Source organism: Talpa europaea (genome assembly GCF_964194135.1).
Source record: "Talpa europaea genome assembly, chromosome: 10".
In the NCBI taxonomy this organism is placed as follows: domain Eukaryota; kingdom Metazoa; phylum Chordata; class Mammalia; order Eulipotyphla; family Talpidae; genus Talpa; species Talpa europaea.
In genome coordinates, this window is record NC_140077.1 from 108780672 (window position 1) to 108799451 (window position 18780).

Sequence of the window (18780 nt, forward strand, 5' to 3'; positions counted from 1 at the left end):
TCTTCACTAGAAACACACAATTGGAAGCAATCAGCCAGGGTGGATTTGAAGTTAGACTGGGTGAGATCACCAAGAAGTGAGAACAGAGAAGGAAAGTTGTCAGTGGACTAAGTTTTGGGACAGTCCAATATTAACAGGTGGTCAAGTGGCAAATCAATAAAATTTGAGAAAAATTAAAAAAATATATTAAAGGTGATCAATAAAGAAGGGTTGTTTTAGCTTCTGCAGCTCCTGGAACATAATACCACAAGCCAGTGGCTTGAAACAACAGAAATCTAGAAGCTGTAAATCTGACATCAAGCAAGGCCGCGCTTCCTCTGGGATCTGTCAGGGAGAATCCTTGCTCTTGTCTTCTAGCTGCTGGTGTTTGCTGGCATCCCTGGGGTCCTTGGCTCATGGAGGCCACTCTCTAGCCTCTGCCTCCATCACCACAGTGTTCTTTTTCTTCCTGGAAGGACACAGTCACACTGGACGAAGGGCAACCTGCCTTCAGTGTGGCCTCTTCTAAACTAATATATCTGCACTGACCCGTGTTCAAATAACAGGGTGAGGACTTCAACAGATCTGTTTGGGAAGCAGCTCAACCCACAGCTCAGCTGGGGTGTTCATATTGTAAGTTGCTCGATGCCATATGGATCCTGATGTGGCCTGGGGGGCAGGGGAAGGGTGTCATCTGGGTCTTTAATTGTGAGCTGAGCCAGGGTCCTAGAGATTCCAGACTCCAAGATACTCAAAAGTGCTACCCGAGGTCTCAGTTCCCTGGCTCTGGATGTGACTTCTACCCTGCTCTTCTTAAGAGGAGTTGGGGTCCACCACCTTCCTTGTATGTGGATCCATTCACAAGCCTGGGAGCTCTCTGTGCTAGGCACTGGAACCAAACCCAAATATTTTAACAAAAGACAGTCTTATCACCCCGTCACTCAGGAAGTTACAAGGGTTTTAGAAGCTCTGTGCTAAGAACTGGGGGTGAAACCAAACCTCTTTCTTACTGTGTTACAACCACATGATGATCGGCCAGATGGATGGACACATCTGTCTAAAGAGCTGGGTTAAGTTACTTTTAAAGCTGGCATTTTCTTGCCACAGGCTTTACCCTTAGGGGCACATCCCTTATTGCAAAGCCTTTGCAAAGGGGCTGACTTTGCTTTCCCTCCCCCACCCCGCCTTGTAGAGAGGCTACATGGAGTGCTGAGAAGGTGGACGGTTCTGGTTCAGTTTGCAGCCATTCCCAGCTGTGAACAGTGGATGTTCTCGAACCCCTGCTGCCTCTGGCTTTACCCCAGTCAAATGACGATTATGATAATACAAAATGGAAGTGTGTTGTAAAGAACCAGCAAATGCTAGTTCTTTAAACTTGACACTTACATATATACCATGGAATATTACTCAGCATTCAAAAAAGATAAACACATGCAATTTGCAGCAACATGGATGGCGCTGGAAGGGATCATGCTCAGCGAAATAAGCCAGAAAGAAAAAAATACCGGATGGTCTCACTCATAGCAGGAATCTAGAAAACTTAAATAAGGGACCAGGAAAATGAATAACTATAAGAAAGTGAAAATCAAAATCAACAAAAATCTATGAACCAGAGACACTTTTGGGGGGGGGGTAGAGGGAGGGGAGGGATTGGGGTCAAAATGGGGGGTTGAAATTGTATGGGGAATATAAAAATAAAATTTATTATTAAAAAAATAAAAAATTAAAAATAAATAAATAAATATTTTAAAAATAAATAAATAAAAAGAAAATAAAAATAATCCCAGGAAAGGACTGGAGGCCTTGCAGAAGCACTTACTGAAACGCAGCAACAGTCTAGCTCCTCCAGACTTTAATCCCTGACTGGCTGAGCCTTAAAATTTGAAACCTTAGGATTCTATCATCATCTATAATCTAGAATATTACTAGTCTGGCATGTAAACAAACCCAGCATTTGCCATGATGACAGCGAGAGCAGTGCCGTGTTTCCTGAAATGTCACCATTTACTCTTGAGATTGAAGTGCTTTCACCGACATGGCTTAAGTTTCTTCAATAATTTACGTCTGATACTGGCAGAACAGCAATGAGCATCTTTTGTTTATTTTGTCAATAGGGATGTCTCCGTGCACAGAGTTCTGACCTACAAGGGTAAAGACTCTGTTCAGATTTGAAAAGTGCTCGTATTAATTCATCCCTTAGAATTCATTATGAATTTTGTATCTGAACAAAGTTGCATGTGACAAGGGTCCACTAGATCTCAAGTTCAGCTAGGCCCGGCATCACATGTGTGACATCGAGTATCAATATAGATAGAAAGGTAGATGAGTGATGCCTGATTCGGATGGCTCCTCCGAGAAATAACGGTTAGGAAGTTGGAGTCTCGGCCTGCTTCAGAAAATCTTAGTTTGTTTTTGCTATGAGGAAAAAATTCAATTTTTTTCAGTAGTATTAAATAAACACCCCCTCTTTGATCCTGTGTTTCATGCCTGTTGTGTGCGCTGAATATTACCCAGATCAATCTGACATTGATCTTTTTCCAAAGAATTTATGATTTAATAAAGAAAACAGAATACATGCACAGATAATTAAAATCCAAGGTAGAAATTACAAGCATCGCAAGAACATTTCAAAGGGGATTACCAAAATAGAAAACATTTCATTAAATGGAAATGCTTTCTTCTGCAATGAATATTTGTACTGAACGAAAACTTTTAATTTAGGGAGAAAGACAGTAGATGGTAACTTCTAATGCTTCTCTGGGGATCTTCCTCCTTGCTTCTGGGTTTTTCATATGTGTGGTTCTGATTCTCCTTATGTCTAACACCCTAATTTAGTGTAGCCTTCCCTTCCTCGTGCGTGGGGCACCGCTAGAACTGTGTTTAGCAGCTGCTATTATAGGCTACATTCAGCAGCAAATAATAGAGCAGACTGCAGGAGAGACAGGAGTTAACTTGCAGCGTGGTGCAGAGCGGTAGTTATGACGAGGAGGCCGACTCCTGTAGTCAGGGGAGGGGAGCTGGCTCTGGTCTCTCGGCCCAGCCCCGTGTCCAGCATGCGGCTCTCCCCACAGCCAGCCTTGTGGGCTCTGATCAGCCAATTTGCAATCCCTTTGCATCCATTTCACTGAACATCCTGTGTAGTCTGAGTAGCCAGAAACTGCCATTGTACAGTTTCCACCTGTTATTGAGAGGTGATCTTTTCATCACTTATTTTAAATTAGCATGTAACCAAAAGAAATGTTTTACATATAATTTTCATCTTTAAAAAATCACTTAAGGCCTATTTTCTTCACTTCTCAGAGAAGGAAAAATAGCATGCATCGCGATTTCAAAAAGGATCATTTTCTCTACTAAATATATATTTCCATGCATTAACCTAGTTTTAGTTTGAGACTTGCAACTGAATTAATATGGTTGTTTAACAACCACAGTCTTAATTTTCATGAAAATCAGTCATTCTTACACCGAGCTCATCGAATTTGTGTAAGTAGTCAGAGGGGCAGCAGGGGTGAAGACTCAGCTATGGATTCTGAGGAAAGGTGGACCCTAGAAGGGTTTTGGGGATCAGGGCCCAGGGCACTCGCCCTTCTGTCTTTGTGGTGCATGTGATTTGGACCCAATACTAAGCAGGCCCCTTCCTTCATTCCTTTTCCCCCAGACTGGGCGCTGGGCAGGGCGGGTGAAAATTGGGCAGGAAGTGAACAAATCCCACTTTGTGTCTGAAGCAGCTTCTTTCTGATTTTCTCGTTAAAGAGATTTAACATTCACCATTCTGCAGGGTAAACTCCAAACATCTATTCTTGCTTTCCCTGACTGTGGTGCTAATGAAAGCAAAGACCAATCATCAAGGGTGAATTATTATTTTTTAAGGGTGAATTATTTAATACAATAATGTCTTAATAGCTGAGAAGAGACACAAATAGTGGAGACGCTGGTGGCTAATGGATTTCCCTGGTAGGAGATAAAAGGCTGATTACACAGCAGAGCCAGTGAGGACCCGGTGCATTAATGACGATTTACAGGTCAGCTCACTTACAGGAGTGATTTAAACACACCATCTGTCTTCGAACTGTAGGTTGATAACTATGATTTCACAGACAGGTCACAGCTCCTCGTCAAGAATTGTTCCTTATTTGTCTTCCTGAGTCCTGCTAGGTTGGCCCCATAATATTTTACTAACTGAAGGCCCAGATTCTTTCCAAATCATATAACTTCTAAATTGAGTGAATTGATAGTAGCCAACTCCTCTTCCACTTAGCCTTTCTCTGCCTGGTTAGAGCATTATGCCTGAGAGCCCTCAGGCATCCTGTGTACGGGCTCACCTCCCTTCCATGCCTCTGCCCTGGCACTCATCATGTACCACCTTTGAAGGAGTTGAGAAAATAGTCTCTCAGCTAATTTTCTTGGGGTTCAAATCTGGATCCCCAATTGAGAAAGGTTGTACCATCAATCACTACTTATAAAGTCCCCTTACCTCTTTTTTTCTCTTCCTCTCTTTTCTTGTTTCTGCCTGTCCCCCAGCTTCCCCATCCATACATGCATTTGGGGGCACCCAGTGGGTATGAGATTGGCTTTCCAATGTGAACCCCAGTCCAGCAGCATCAACATCCGCTGGGACCTTGACAGGAATGCTCTTTCTCCCCATCTCCCCGTCCTTTCTCCTCATTCCCCAGATGAATCAACTCTGAAGGTGGGGCCAAGCCGTCAGAGTTTCAACAAGCCCCCCAGATGTTTCTGATGTGCTCAAGTTTAGAAACCACCGCCCTAGATGTAGAAAGTAGACACTTCTGGACACTGGAATATAAATATGAATGAGATCGCATCCTTGACCTTAAGGGGCAGACAGTCTACTGGGAGAGACAGACTTGTAAACAGGAACAACCCAGGATTCTGAGAGCCACAGTGGAAACCCAGAACCACCCAAGGGGCTGGCCAACTTGCATTTTGGAAGGAGGATTTAGAAAGGATTGCTAAAAGAAAAAAAAAGATTCTTGAACTATTAAGTCTGAGACTAGAACTGTCTAGTGGGATTTTCTGGGGGGGGAGGGAGGAAGGGATATTCCATAAAAAGGCGTCGATACCCCAAACATGCACGTGTTTGTAGTGATGGGCAAAGACCTCAAGGTCCAAAAAGCACCTTGTTGTGGGGGTTGCGGGTGGAGGAAAGTGGCCATTGTGTTGTGTTGATATTGAATACTGGGGCCCTGACTCAGGAGACACCAATATCTATTTGAATGAATCCAAAGGCCCTGCATGTCCACATTTTAAACTTTCACTAGATCATTTTTTTCTCAACTTGATATGAAAACAAATAAATCTCCTCTTGAGTTTTCTGCTTGACACACCATATTCCTTCACGAAATCAGCCACAGACTGAGGGCCATGCATACTGGATCATAAAGCTTGGCCTGGCACCTTGAGACGGGTTACCTTTAAATGTGCTAAGGAGCCAGGGCAGCCCAAGCACTGGCCTGAACCAGCATAGCCTGAACCGACAACTTGATCCAAATATGCAGATTATTGATGCTTCTCATAAACACATTGGTCCTTACAGTAGGAACCATGACAGGCTTCTCATTAAAATGTGAAAAATCAAAGGTCTCAGGCAGAGCATTTCCTTTGGCTTGAGTTAAAATCAACTCTGCATATGAGATGATCGGGCCTGGTTCTTTTCTAGTCATGTTGTCATATGCTCCCTACGCCAGATGCTCACTCGTCTTTCTTCTGGATGCCAGGCCTACTTCATAGCAGCAGAAACTGCCCCCAGGGTACCTTCACACTGACCACAGCGACAGGTCTGGTGGCCCACTCAAAGGGGAGGCTCTATGCCAGATTAGACCCGGGTCCTGAGGTTTCCTTCTTTTCAGAGGCACTTCTAAGGGAGCCGTCCTGCTGGACCTCCTCCCTAGCATCCCCCCGACCTGACCTGGCTCCGTGTACCCGGTTAATTACATCCCTGGCTGGCTTGCTGGGGCCTCTGATCTGACACAGGCCGGGGAGGGCTACTTTAACCTGTGCTCCTAATCAAGTCCATCAGAGATCACAGGCCTCGGAGAGTACAGAGGGGCCTTGGAGTTCGAGGACCCCTCCCCTCATCCAGAGGCCTCTCCATGGTCTCGTGGGAACACACAGCTTCCAGACATTGACCTTGGAGATGGTTTCGCAGGTGACGCATGGAGAAATGAAAATATTCCTAACAACCCAAGGGCAATGGGCTTTCCTTTACTTCTCTTATCCCCAAATTTAATCTTTTAGATTACCTCTGCAATAAAAAGAACTGCAAACGTGAACTTACTAAATGAGGTCCTGTTTTAACTTTTCTCTCTGGTCCACCTTTAGGCTCACTGCTTTGGGCATCCTTGCTGGCTAAGCCAGCGCGCCTACCCCAAGCCAGAGGGCTGCTGTCACTGTCGGGGAGGCTCGGTGCAGGGCTGCTTCCCCGGGGAGGAGCATGACCATCCTGACATGGCAGTGCGGGTCTGAGAGGTGGGACTTGCAAGTCGTGTCTCTGGATCTCAGTTTTCATGTCTTTAAAAGGAGGGACTGGGACCAGCAATCTGTTCCAAGCTTAGGATTTTATCAATGTTAGGTCTTCCCCTCCAGAGCAGCACTGAGGACCGGAGTAGGGAGTGCAGGAGAAGGAGGGCACAGAATGGGCGCAGGCCACCTTGCTCACCACGTGCACACACATGCACACACGTGTACCCGCTGTCCTTCACATGCTTCCTGCTATGACTGTGGCCCTCCGTTTCGGGTGTACTTTTCCATTGGGTGCATCACTAGTGATAAGCAGAGAAAAAACTAAGAGTTGTTTCGAGATAAAGAGTCGTTTTGCCTGTCTTCCTCTAGAAGAAAACAAGGATATGATTTTAAATAAGTTTGCCACTTTTACTTCTACTTTTCAATTTGCTTCATTTGTTTGTTCTGATCAAGTTTATTCATCTGCAGACACATGCCCTGTGCTGGGGTAGGCCCTGGGCTTCCAGGGCGAACATAGCTCTATACGGTTTGCATTCAAACATTTCAGAACACACTAGATGCATTAATGATGTTGATCTAGAACAGGGACATGTGAGATCACCGTGGGGTCCCAGGGACGGCCATCTCCCTTTTCCTTGCAGACAAGGACCCTGAATCCAAATACTATAAATGCACGCAAAGCGCATTCAGCTGGATGTTTTGAATTTTGGAACTTTGAAAACTTTGTTTTTCAAAGCTTGTTTTCTATGCATCCAGTGCCTCAATTTCTCTGTAAAATATTAATTTCAATCTTTGCCCCAGGAGCAGCCTTAGGGTTAATATGTGTGCTGAGAACTATTTGTTAATCACTTTGTTCCAGAACATAGTTGCTCTAACATCGGGTGTAATTGTTAATTTTTTCTTAATTAATGTATTAATTAAATTGTTATTTTATTACCTCGGTTTTACATAGAAAGAGTTAATAGCCAAGTGACGTCTAATATGCCAGGAGTCCCATTTGGTCTTCACCCTTTTTGCTTTTTCTGCTTGACTTTCTTTATTTCTTCAGTGTATTTTGGTTGGAGAGGAAAATATTATAGCCTAAAATTTGTGTAGGCCAAGACAGACAAGCCAGTAGTCATTAGTGTTAAGTGACTGTGGGGGGTTGGGGTGCTGGACAGAAAGCCTCGGCATTTTGAGTATGTTCAGGGAAGGCAGAGGACAGGGGCAGAGTTTCGCAAAATACCCCAGGGTCGTTACACCTCTGGGAAAAGAGTTTGGTAGGCTAGTTCATACAGAACCCAGAAATTAGTGAAAACGCTGATACCAACCACATCCTTTCATTCTAAGCTATTGACTTCATCTGTCTAAACATTTGATTATTGGATGAACCCTTCATTACGATGGCATTTGTCGTTCACAAAAATTTCTAAGTTTCTATTTTCTAAGTTTCTCTACACTTAGGCAAATAGCAAGCTGAGGCCTGGTCTGCAGGGGAAGGGAGATTATGAGTCTCAAGAGTCAAGGAGAGATAATTATTGATGGTTTGAGAGAACCTAGTTGCAAAATGAACTCATGGTAGAGAGCGCCCTTTATGGAATAGGCAATTGTTTGTCCAAAGAGGACTGAAAAGCTAAGGAGGTTTTGAACATTAGGAAGGTGACAGGAAGCAGCAGTTCCTGGTGGTTCAGGCTTACGTGAGGGTGTGATGCTGTTTAGAGTTATTACCACCCTGTGCTTCAGGCATTCGAGTTTTCTTGAAGCTGAGATTGCACTCACAAGCAAAGAAAACCACAACATGAGGAGGGAGAAAACTGGGCATTTTTTTTCCCTCTCTTATCTTTTTTTTTTTAATTTATTTTTTTATTTTTATATTCCCCATACAATTGCAGCCCCCTGATTTTAACCCCAATCCCTCCTCCCCCCCCCATTGTGTCTCTGGTTCATAGTTGTTTGTTGATTTTGATTTTTTTCTTTCTTATTGTTATTCTTTTTCCTGGTCCCTTATTTAGGTTTTCTAGATTCCTGTAATGAGTGAGACCATCCAGTATTTTTCTTGAAAACTGGGAATTTTTAATGTACACATTAAGTTTCGTAAGTGTTCAGACATACAAACTTAGGAGAGGTATACTAAAATTTTTCAATTGAAAAACAAGTTATGTTTCAGCAATTTGCTATTTGTTAGACTTTGTATAAGAATGCATTTTATTTATTTTTTTATTTTTTATATCTTTTATTTTTTTATTTTTTATTTTTATAAATTTTATTGTTATATTCCCCATACAATTGCAGCCCCCCATTCTGACCCCAATCCCTCCCCTCCCACCCCCGCCCCCCTAAAAGTGTCTCTGGTTCATAGTTTTTTGTTGATTTTGATTTTCACTTTCTTATAGTTATTCATTTTCCTGGTCCCTTATTTAAGTTTTCTAGATTCCTGCTATGAGTGAGACCATCCGGTATTTTTCTTTTTCTTTTTGGCTTATTTCGCTGAGCATGATCCCTTCCAGCGCCATCCATGTTGCAGCAAATTGCATGTGTTTATCTTTTTTGAATGCTGAGTAATATTCCATGGTATATATGTACCACATCTTCTTGATCCAGTCATCTATTTTTGGGCATTTGGGTTGTTTCCAAAGCTTAGCTATTGTAAACAGTGCTGCTATAAACATAGGGGTGCAGGTGTTCTTTGGAATTGATGTTTCTGTGTCCTTTGGGTAAATACCTAGGAGTGGAATTGCTGGATCATATGGAAGCTCTATGTTTAGTAGGTCCAGAAATCTCCACACAGCTAAGAATGCATTTTAAAGGACATGAGATTTATTGCCTTTGTTTTGAAGGAGTAAGAAAGTTTTATGCTATTTCATTTGCATAAATAATATTATCTTGATAAGAGAATAGTGAGGCATACCTGTTTGTATTAGGTACCTGCAGATAGGTAAAAAGTAGAAATCATACAAACTTTGGTTATCAGTGAAACACCATGCCATGTGATTACAGAGGCTGTGAACACAGAATGACTTTACAATTCAAATGTATTTAATAAGAAGAAATTTAAGTTGGTTGCAAAAGAATAATTATTTTCTCTCCATCTTAGTCTCCCAATAAAAATGATGTATTAAACTACTTAACTGTCTATTCTGTATTAAATTTAGAAAATTAAAAGTAACTTCACTTATTCTTTCTTTATAGCTACCAAAGTTTTGGTGCATGGGAGATAATTTATTTTGTTATTTACAGCAGTGTTTGAAAACTAATTCAAAGTTATTTTAACGCCTCTTATCTTCTTGTCTTACAGCTCGGTTCATCCTCTTCTGTGCCTTTTAGATCTATTTTTTCTCAGCTCTTTATGACTGTCGTGGTCCCCCTCATTATTGGACAGGTAAGGTCTCTAGTTCTCTCTGCTCTGTTCTTTATAAATCAAACTGTGAGTGCTTATGTCATGTCAAGACAACGGAGAGAAAAGAGAGAAGAAGAGAGAGTTAAATGAGAATTATAAGTCTGTAACATGAGGCTTCATCAATCACAAAATCCTCATCTGTTTTTTTAATTAACCAATCTGCCTTGCAGATAGCTGTGGAGAGACACCTGCACAGAATCTTGATTTTTTTTCAATTTATTATCCCTTCCTCATGGCTATGGCACTAGCTCTAAAACATCTAGCAAGTTATTACTTTATTCTGCAACTTCCAATATGGTCTCAGAAATTAGAATCATTTGGGGAATAAGCCTCTGACTTTGGCTGACTTCTTCATAGACTACTTCGACAGAGGCCATCATTTTAAGGGCGGAATTGATGAAATAAACATTTCATTCTGTTGCTTTTAAAATTGAACCCTGGAAAGTTTGCCTTATTGTTCTTGTTGAATTGGACTAATAAGTGAAAGACCTGTCTTTTAACTTCTTATAATAAGTTAATGATACACATGTAATTATACACATACAGATATAGAAAGAAGGTGGTGATTTGTAATCATGGTCACCTGCATAAAGGAAGACAGAATTTAATGTTCCAGTAAATGAGTGAGATTTAGACAATAGAGTATTAGGATGGTTAAGAGCATACATAGATGTTGGTTTAAGGGCAACTGGATTCTAATTTTTTTGCTGTGTGACCTTGAGTGAGTCATTTCATCTCCCCAGCTCTAGGTTCATAGCTTATTAAATCATACAATAATAGTGCTGTCTTAGAAAGTTGTTTTGAGGATTAAATGAAATGCAGATGTATGAGAAGTTTTTCTCATCATAGAGCCTGACACAGGTAAGTGTTCTACAGATTCTATCATTGGCATCATTATCAAATTCCCTGTCAACTTGCTGAAGTAATGGCTATAAAAACGGTGTGTGTATAGACATGCAATATTGACATGCTGTCAAAGTCCAGTCCTCTGGGAGATGGAGTCCAAGAGAGGATTTCCATGCTAGAAGTTTCTTGAAGAGTAAGGCTCAACATTAGACAGGGAATTCCTTTCTTCCTGCTGGGAGACAAGTAATAAGGGTACAAGTCTGTGCCCCCAGGTGGGGGCTGGGGGATGGGGTGGGGGAGGTGGTGCTGAGAACATTCTTTGAAGGAAGCATTCCGGGCTAGACACCTTTAAAGAGTAAAAGAAGTAGGACTGGGAGAGGGAGGGGTTGAGCTGCTGTGCAGTCCCAGCAAGCAGGCCCTGGAGCTGGACCGACCTCCCTGGGGTATGCAGACTCTGAACCATGCACTGGCCCCCTGGGCTAGAGGACTCTAGAGTCATAAGGCTTTTTTCAGGTGATATTCAGGGTCCAGACTTAGGACCTGGGGGCTCGAGTGTGTCCTCCTGAGTGTGTCCTCCTGAGTTCTGTGTATCCCCTCAGGAGACACAGGCAGAATCCTCCCCCGCCACCTGACATTTCTTGCACATTTTATGCAGGTCATTGAGGCGTCTATGTCTCATGCTCATTTTAGCAGGACAATATTTATCTGCCTTTCTCATGAGAATAAATGAAATAATAGTGGGAAAAATTTTGGAAAGTTAAATGGATAGTGGGTACTTGTTGTGTCCATGGGTCGTTATTATTTATCCGCTTTTACAAAGTGTGCAGATGATATTTGGAGTCTACTCAATATAATAAAAATAATTTTAAAGAAAACCATTGTATAAATTGGATTTGATCTCATATTCCTGATGACGTATTTCCACAGAATATTAGTGAACAAACGAATGCTTTATGAAAATATATGGATTCAGTGGAATAGAGGATAAAAGTAGAAGAATCTAAAGTCATCTTGAAGAAAAATACATTTTAAAATGCCTACTTAACAAAAAATTATTCACCATATATTCAGTTTGCTAATGTAAATTGAATATATTCAATTTACAAAAAAATCAATTTACTAATGTAAATACAGAGTAGGAAGGAAAAGAAATAAAAAACCCTAGGGAAAAAAATGAAGAAAACTGAAATAATGACAGTTCTGCTTCTCATCCATCTCACTATTAGACATTGTTCACCTGAGATCCATTGCTTCTCCAGATTTCCAGTCTCGGAGCCACAATAATCGGTGTGTGGCTCAGCTTCTCAGAAGTACAGGGATTTAGATTTGAGTTTCCCTTTAACCTGCCTGATGCTTAGTTTAAAATAAAGAAAATCAAAGTGCAGAAGATGAGGCAATAAAGGCTTCCTATGGAAGATTTTTCCCCCTTTGCTCGCCATAGAGAAAACCAATCATGTTGATAAGGATTTATCACTTGACTTTGAATGCGTGAGTGTCTCTGGGCCAACAGCAAATGACTTAGTATGGACTCTGCAGAAAGGGGCACCTGGCTTCCCCTGCAGATGCCTTTTCCCACCTCATCTTGACTTTTCTCCCCCAGGAGAGAATTTTGAGGTGCGTGTATCAGGTTGTGTTGATCTGTCTCTAGCAAAGTCTCCTTTCCTATAAGGCTGTTAGACATTTCTATAAGGCAACGTCTTTTAAAGAATTTAAAAATGACATGGATTCTTGACAAATGGAGACTGATTGTAGCAAAAGGAAGTGGCTAAACTAAGGAGAAAGTAAGGTTTCCCTGAGCGCATCTTTGAGCCACATCAACACAACTTTACCCAGTAGTTTATAAAACATTTTAACACTTTCTTACCTCTAGAGTGCAAAAGCAGCTTTGTGAATTTAATTTTAGAGTATGATGGAAAAGCTGTGTGGAGCCTGGTAAGGTAGAAAATAGATTACTTAGAAAACGCAGAAAAATATCACTGGAAGACTGAAAACAGGGAAAGGCAATTTGTTTTCCCCTAGGGTTATGTTGCACTCCCGGGTCGGTCTGGTTCCCAGCTTCCTGGTTGTGTTCTTTGTGGAAATTAAGTATCCAGCATTAATGCACTGATGTGTTTAGAGGAAAAGCATAGAGGCTAAGAGGACCCAGCACCTGGGAGCCCCCATTTTCTGCCATATTGACAGCCTTGTAACAAAGAAAGAGGCTATTTAGACGAAGTGAGTTAACATGTAGCTTGTAAGTTGATTGAAAATTAGAGATTTGTCTTGGTGTTTAAAATGGCTTTGGCTTCTGAGTTGTACCCCGCTTGTATTTACTTGTTTACTTTGTCAGAGGGGGGCAATGGTGGTGGAAGAGGAAGACATTTTTACTTTTGGAATTAAGGTCACATATTGTATGGCCTATTGCAGGGAGAGGACTTTGTGTTTTTAACCATTGTATATTCAAACAACATGGGAGAAGAGCATCAATTTTAATAACTGTAATTTCCACTTATTTCCTAAAGGAATTGAGTCGTGTTAAATGTAGACAACTATCAGATTTATGCCACCAAATACAGTGCATTCTGAGATGACCTTTTAAATGAACTCCTTCTGTACCTTTCTAATAGGCAGCTACTCCATGATGACACATCTGGACCTGGGGCCATGTGGACACTTGGGTGCTATCATCCCAAATTGTGTCCAAATAGATCTGCCCATAGTACTGTGTGACTGATCCTCTGATTTCTCTTTATGCTACTTTGTTGTAACTTCAAAGAAAGAAATGAACACTAGAGAAATTACTATGGTTTGGAGTTATTTCTAGAAATAAATCTAGCTGTAACATTAATTACAGCATCTACTTATTTAAAAAAATATACATATGTATACACACACGTGTGTGTGTTCAATATATATACACTCTTTCTCCTTCATTCCCATCCTACTTAACCTTCAAGGTTTTGTGAAACCCATGCCTTGTGCTAACTGGTCAGCTTGCCGCCAGGGCTCCCTTTATTAACACCCTTACTTCCCCTACAGAGTCCTTGAGAATGGACGAAGTTGATCCAAGAGCCGTTTGTCCAAAGGTCCTCTTGAGAGTAGCTTGTTTTGTGCCTGTGTGTCTGTGAAGGTAGGCCCCACTGCCAGTGCAGCCTTTTTCGTGACAGAGCAGAAGATGACAGAACCCCATCAGCCTTGTCAGGAGAAGTTCCCTGACCTCATTACTGCTAATGGCTCATGGTAATTCAGCCTGTTGTGAAATCTCATGTCCAATTATGCTGGATAATGAGTGACTCAGAACTTAATATGACTCAACTATAGTCCTTAACGTGAGACTTGTTCAGCTTCTTTCAAAAGTAAAAGGTTTTAAATAGAGTGGTTGACTTTTATATCCAAATGCAAGTTATCACCAATACTCAGGCTGTCCTGATTTTAAATATCTGATTTGATTTTAAAATAAGAGAAGATTGCTATAAAACTTTATGTTCACTGATCCTTTTGTCGGAAAGTTAGAACAAGTTTATTCATTTTTAAATGCTAATTCTAGAATTCTTAAAGCATGCAAATGGCATTTGTCTTTGGATTCACAAAAACTCTAGATATTCAGAGTTTGAATTATTTAAACTCCCACAACACATGCACTTTTGCTTTTCAAGCATGAGTTATAATTTAATTAAAAACTTCTGGTGCATTGCTAGCATGTTAAATATTAATATGTACCATGGATCACTTTCGATTATCTACCATCTTGAAATTCTTGAAGATGTCAGATTTTTAAGATTCCCAAAGTTGTACTTGGAATTGTCTGTTGAGGCAAAGGGGACTGTGATAATTACACACATCCATTAGGATCAGCAGAGGAGATAAACTTTGGGGAGGCTTAATGGGCATGTCTCGGTGACAGCTAGCAAGGAACATTTGGCATGATTAAGGGTGGATTTGAATGTGGTTGAAAATATACTCTCATTATGGACACCAGTGGAAGTTACCCTACAAATGTGGAATCCCCAAAAGAAGAGCAGCATGGCAGGGATGCTCTGAAATCCTCTGTGGCCATCGTCCATATTATTCTCTTCCCTTTCTGTCTTTCTGCTGTCAGAATCGCTTTGTGCTGCCCCCTTCGACTCCCTGCTTCTCTGAAAAGAGGCAACCTGTTGATCTCTGTATTTCAGATTGTCCGAAGATACATCAAGGATTGGCTCGAAAGAAAGAAACCCCCTTTCGGGGCTGTCAGCAGCAGTGTACTCCTCATGATCATCTACACCACGTTCTGTGACACCTTCTCCAACCCGAGCATCGACCTGGATAAATTCAGCCTTATTCTTATACTGTTCATAAGTAAGTCTTCCTGTCCCCTCGGTCTCCCCAGTAGCAAAGCACAGCAGTTTGTGTTTTCACAATTCATTTTGAATGTTAATTTGATTAGAAAAGAATACTTTGTTTCATAGCATATATACCCAGGAACTTTCTCACCTGTATCGTTCTTTGTGAAGCTATTAGTTATGCACTTACGATCTAATCTCTTTTGTTTTCTGTTTGATTTATAACAGTTCATGCCAGTTGAAGGAAGCCATAATAGCTGTAGCCATAATTCAAAAATCAGATGGTACTTTTCCCCTGATTTATTTTAACTTTAAGCTAATCTCACCCTTTATTTTGAATTAAAATTAAGATTTATATTATATGATTCTATTAACTTGTAAGTATAATAATTTTGGTTGCAATCATTCAAATGTGAATCTTTACATCATCTCTCTTATTAAAATATTTCCAAAGTGACATGATTGTAAGAAGCAGCAGATGGTAAAATGCTCACAACTGCTAAGACTCTTGTTATTCTCCTGTCATACTAAAGACAATTTTTGGTAATTAAAATATCAAAGACTCTTTTGTTATTAAAATCGAGATGAGTTCTTCCAAAATATATATTGCATATTGCCACGTTTATGCTATTTGCTATACTCTGGTATAAACCAGCTCTGTCTAAATTGAACAAGTTAAATAACCAAATATTAAACGAAAGAGGTTTTAGATTTACCCTGAGTAGTGACTATCATAGAGTCTGTCTGGGGATCTCTTCAACAGGTTGAGTTCCGCTCATTTAAATGAGTCTGTAGCTTAGGAATGTGTGGTTAGTTGGTTGATTTGTTGTTTATTCTTTCATTTGCAGTCCCATAAGTTTCAGCTAAAACTAAGCATACCAGTAAATATGCTACAGAGTCTGCTTCTACGGTGCTAATTTAGATTCAATCTTTTTTTTCTTCAGTATTTTCTATTCAGCTGAGTTTTATGCTCTTAACCTTCATCTTTACAACAAGGTAAGTGATTTGGCATCTCTTGCTGTTAGTTTCTAAATGAGAATCATGCTCTTTACTTGGCTTCTGTGCCACTGTCCTGTTCCAGTCTTTTGTCTTCCTGACCCTCCACCATACCCCTTCCCCCTCCGGAAGGCGTAGCTGTCACCAAAGGGTCTGTCCTTGGCTCACCTGTTCACACCAGGTGTTAGATGTCCTCCACCATTCTGATGATCTGAGCTTCCTGCTGCTAATGGTCAAGCCTAGCCCCTCTGGCCCAGTGTATTAGCACTCACTAGTGCCTTACCATTCTGAGAGAGTCACATGTCTTAACAGACCTCAGACTCAAGATATTCAATGTGGAATTAATTTCCTCCCTGCCCCAAAGTTTCCTCTTTTTCTCTCATTTCATTTTTTTATTTATAATGAAACCATCATCCAGAGAGTTCTTAGACTGGAATCCTTTACATCATTGCTTCCAAAACTATTGATACCCCCCTGTAATATGTCTTGTGCTCCCAAAGCCACTTCTCTAATTTAGATTCCTGCTGCCTCTTTTCTCCCCAGACTATTGCCACAGATACCTTCATCTCCAGGCCCAACTTTTCTTATGCATTTTGTACTCCTTCCAGAAACTCAAGGTTCTCATAATGCTCTCTCATTTAGAGGTCTTCAGTGGTTACCAAGTCCCTGCAGAATGAAGTTCCTTTCGGGGCCTGAAGCACAAGGTCCTCTCATCTTTTTTCTAATCTTACGACCCATCACAGGCATTCACGCTGTCTAGGCCTTAGGTCACAGTAAAATCTTTGCTGTTCCCTAAAAGTACTTCATACTTGTTTGCGCCATTCCCATGTCTAAATTGGACTGTGTGTCCTAGTTTATCTTTCCTCTTCTTAAAGACTCATCTTTAGTTTTATGCTTTCTTCTACCAGTTTTACGTTTTCAACTGTTGTTACTTGAGCCTTTAATGTGAGAAATTTACCACAGTGAATGCCACAAGTGAGAGATGATGCCAGTCCTGTGTGAGAGTCAAAGCTAGATAAGTACACCGACACCCATGTCCTGACCAAGTCATACAGTAACCCAGCCTGCCGCCAGTTAAAGAAAACCCCTCCAGAGAGTGCTAGATCAGGCTTCATGGAAAAGATGGGTTTTGACTTGAGTCATGAAGAATGGCTATTAATGCAGCAAGGAGAGACTCAGAGGAGGTTTCTCAGTGGCAGAAGAAATGATAATGCAAAGTGTACACACACATGCGCACACATTAGACATGGTGGCTAGTAGGAATAGAGGCATCTTGAAAATAATAGTCACTGAAACGATAGGCTTAGGCAGCGTGCCAGGCCCGTGAGCACCAGGGGATGGCAGTGAGCTGCCACAGGGAAAAGGGCCTGGCCGATTCTGAGGCCTGTCAGTGGGTGGACTGTTCAGGCCTCACAATAGTCTTGGCTTTTGGGGCCCCTGGTATCGCACTAGGATGACTGTATCCCATCTATAAACATGTATCCATCGGTATCATTTGAAGTATTTTTCCAAGCCTGTGGTTGTGATTTATAAAGCAAGAGTAAAGCCTGGAGCCATTAAGTCACAGAGATGTGCCTCAGTTGGGAAGATCTATGAGGAGGAGCTATTTTAAAGTTACTTTTGCAAATGAAGGTGTGACTTTCACTGGCTGTTTTCTGGCCGTTGTGGCAGAGTCCTCTTCAAGCAGCTCTTCCTCTCAGATGTGGTGGGACACAGATGTTCTGTCTCACAGCAGCCTCTCCTGGTCTTGCTGAAGGATGATGGAGGGGGTGGGGGAACGTAGGGGTATTGAATTGAAATTGAGAATTTTTGGCTTGGAGTAGATTGACTTTGACCAGGCCTTGTGATTTCGAGACCCTTCTATTCTCCCTCATTCTGCCTTCACTGAGGTTCTGTCACATGTTTAACTTGCTTGGTCCACCCTCTTTGACAAATAGCAGAACACGCAGAGGCCCTAATCATGCTCTGAGTAGTGGTTGTGTGGGCCCCAAATATTCCATTAAAATTTGGGGAATTTTCAATTGGCCAAGGTTAGCTGGTTTTTGCATTTTTTTTATATGAAAGATCCCTAGTGCTTGAGGACTTTATTGATGGAATAAAAGATGCCAACATTTATTGACCCCTGCCCTGTGCCAGGCACTGGCTAAGGACTGTATATGTTATTTTGTGTAAGTCTGACAGCAAAGACCATTTGGCTATGGAGTCTTATTGCTGTTTTGCAGAGGAGAACTCATATGGAGGTGTTGAAAAATCAAGTTTAGTAGTTTAGCAACGTCGCCAAAATCAGACAGCAGCTAGTACATGTGAAATTGAAATCCATTTCCATTTGACATTTCCAAAAACAATTACCCCTACTTTTTTGCACTGCACTGAACTAGTTCAATTACTTTCAAAATTCGTATTAGTTTTAGTTAGGGAATTTGTGTAACGTGTCTAATTGGTTGGATTCCTTAAGTTCATATACACACAAGTTAGTGACACACAGAGTTCACACGAAGACCCACTGCTTTATACTCCGTTGGGTTTCATTTTCCTTCCGATACTATGTCCCTTCCTACTTAGAAGGAGTGAAGGGGTGAGTTTTCTTTTTCCCATCATATTCGATAAATCAAAAGCCAATCCAGGTTTCAAGAGAGAAAAATCTCAGTCTGACATCAGTCTGTCTTTTTCAGTATGTCTCACCACCCACCTCTGTCAGTGGAAGTTTAATGAATCAGGAGAGACCCATCTTGGAATGTTTTCTACCATGAGTGTTGAAATACATTTGAGAGCTCTTCTGTATTTTCCTTCATCTGTGTACAC

The 18780-nt window shown here is 41.2% G+C and overlaps 1 protein-coding gene across 5 annotated transcripts in view; it reads left to right on the plus strand.

Moving 5' to 3' along the window:
• The window catches only part of SLC10A7 (solute carrier family 10 member 7), a gene marked incomplete at both ends in the record, with an annotated part of 186444 nt that overhangs the window by 140411 nt on the left and 27253 nt on the right, over positions 1-18780 (plus strand). For 2 of the 5 annotated variants that reach the window (XM_084244756.1, XM_084244757.1), the window contains 3 exons: positions 9734-9817; positions 14833-14998; positions 15927-15978. In XM_084244756.1, coding sequence (XP_084100882.1) covers positions 9734-9817; positions 14833-14998; positions 15927-15978 — 302 coding nt within the window. Of the gene's footprint in view, positions 1-9733; positions 9818-14832; positions 15029-15926; positions 15979-18780 lie in introns of all 5 variants that reach the window. The other 3 variants (XM_084244755.1, XM_084244759.1, XM_084244758.1) reach the window with 3 other exon arrangements.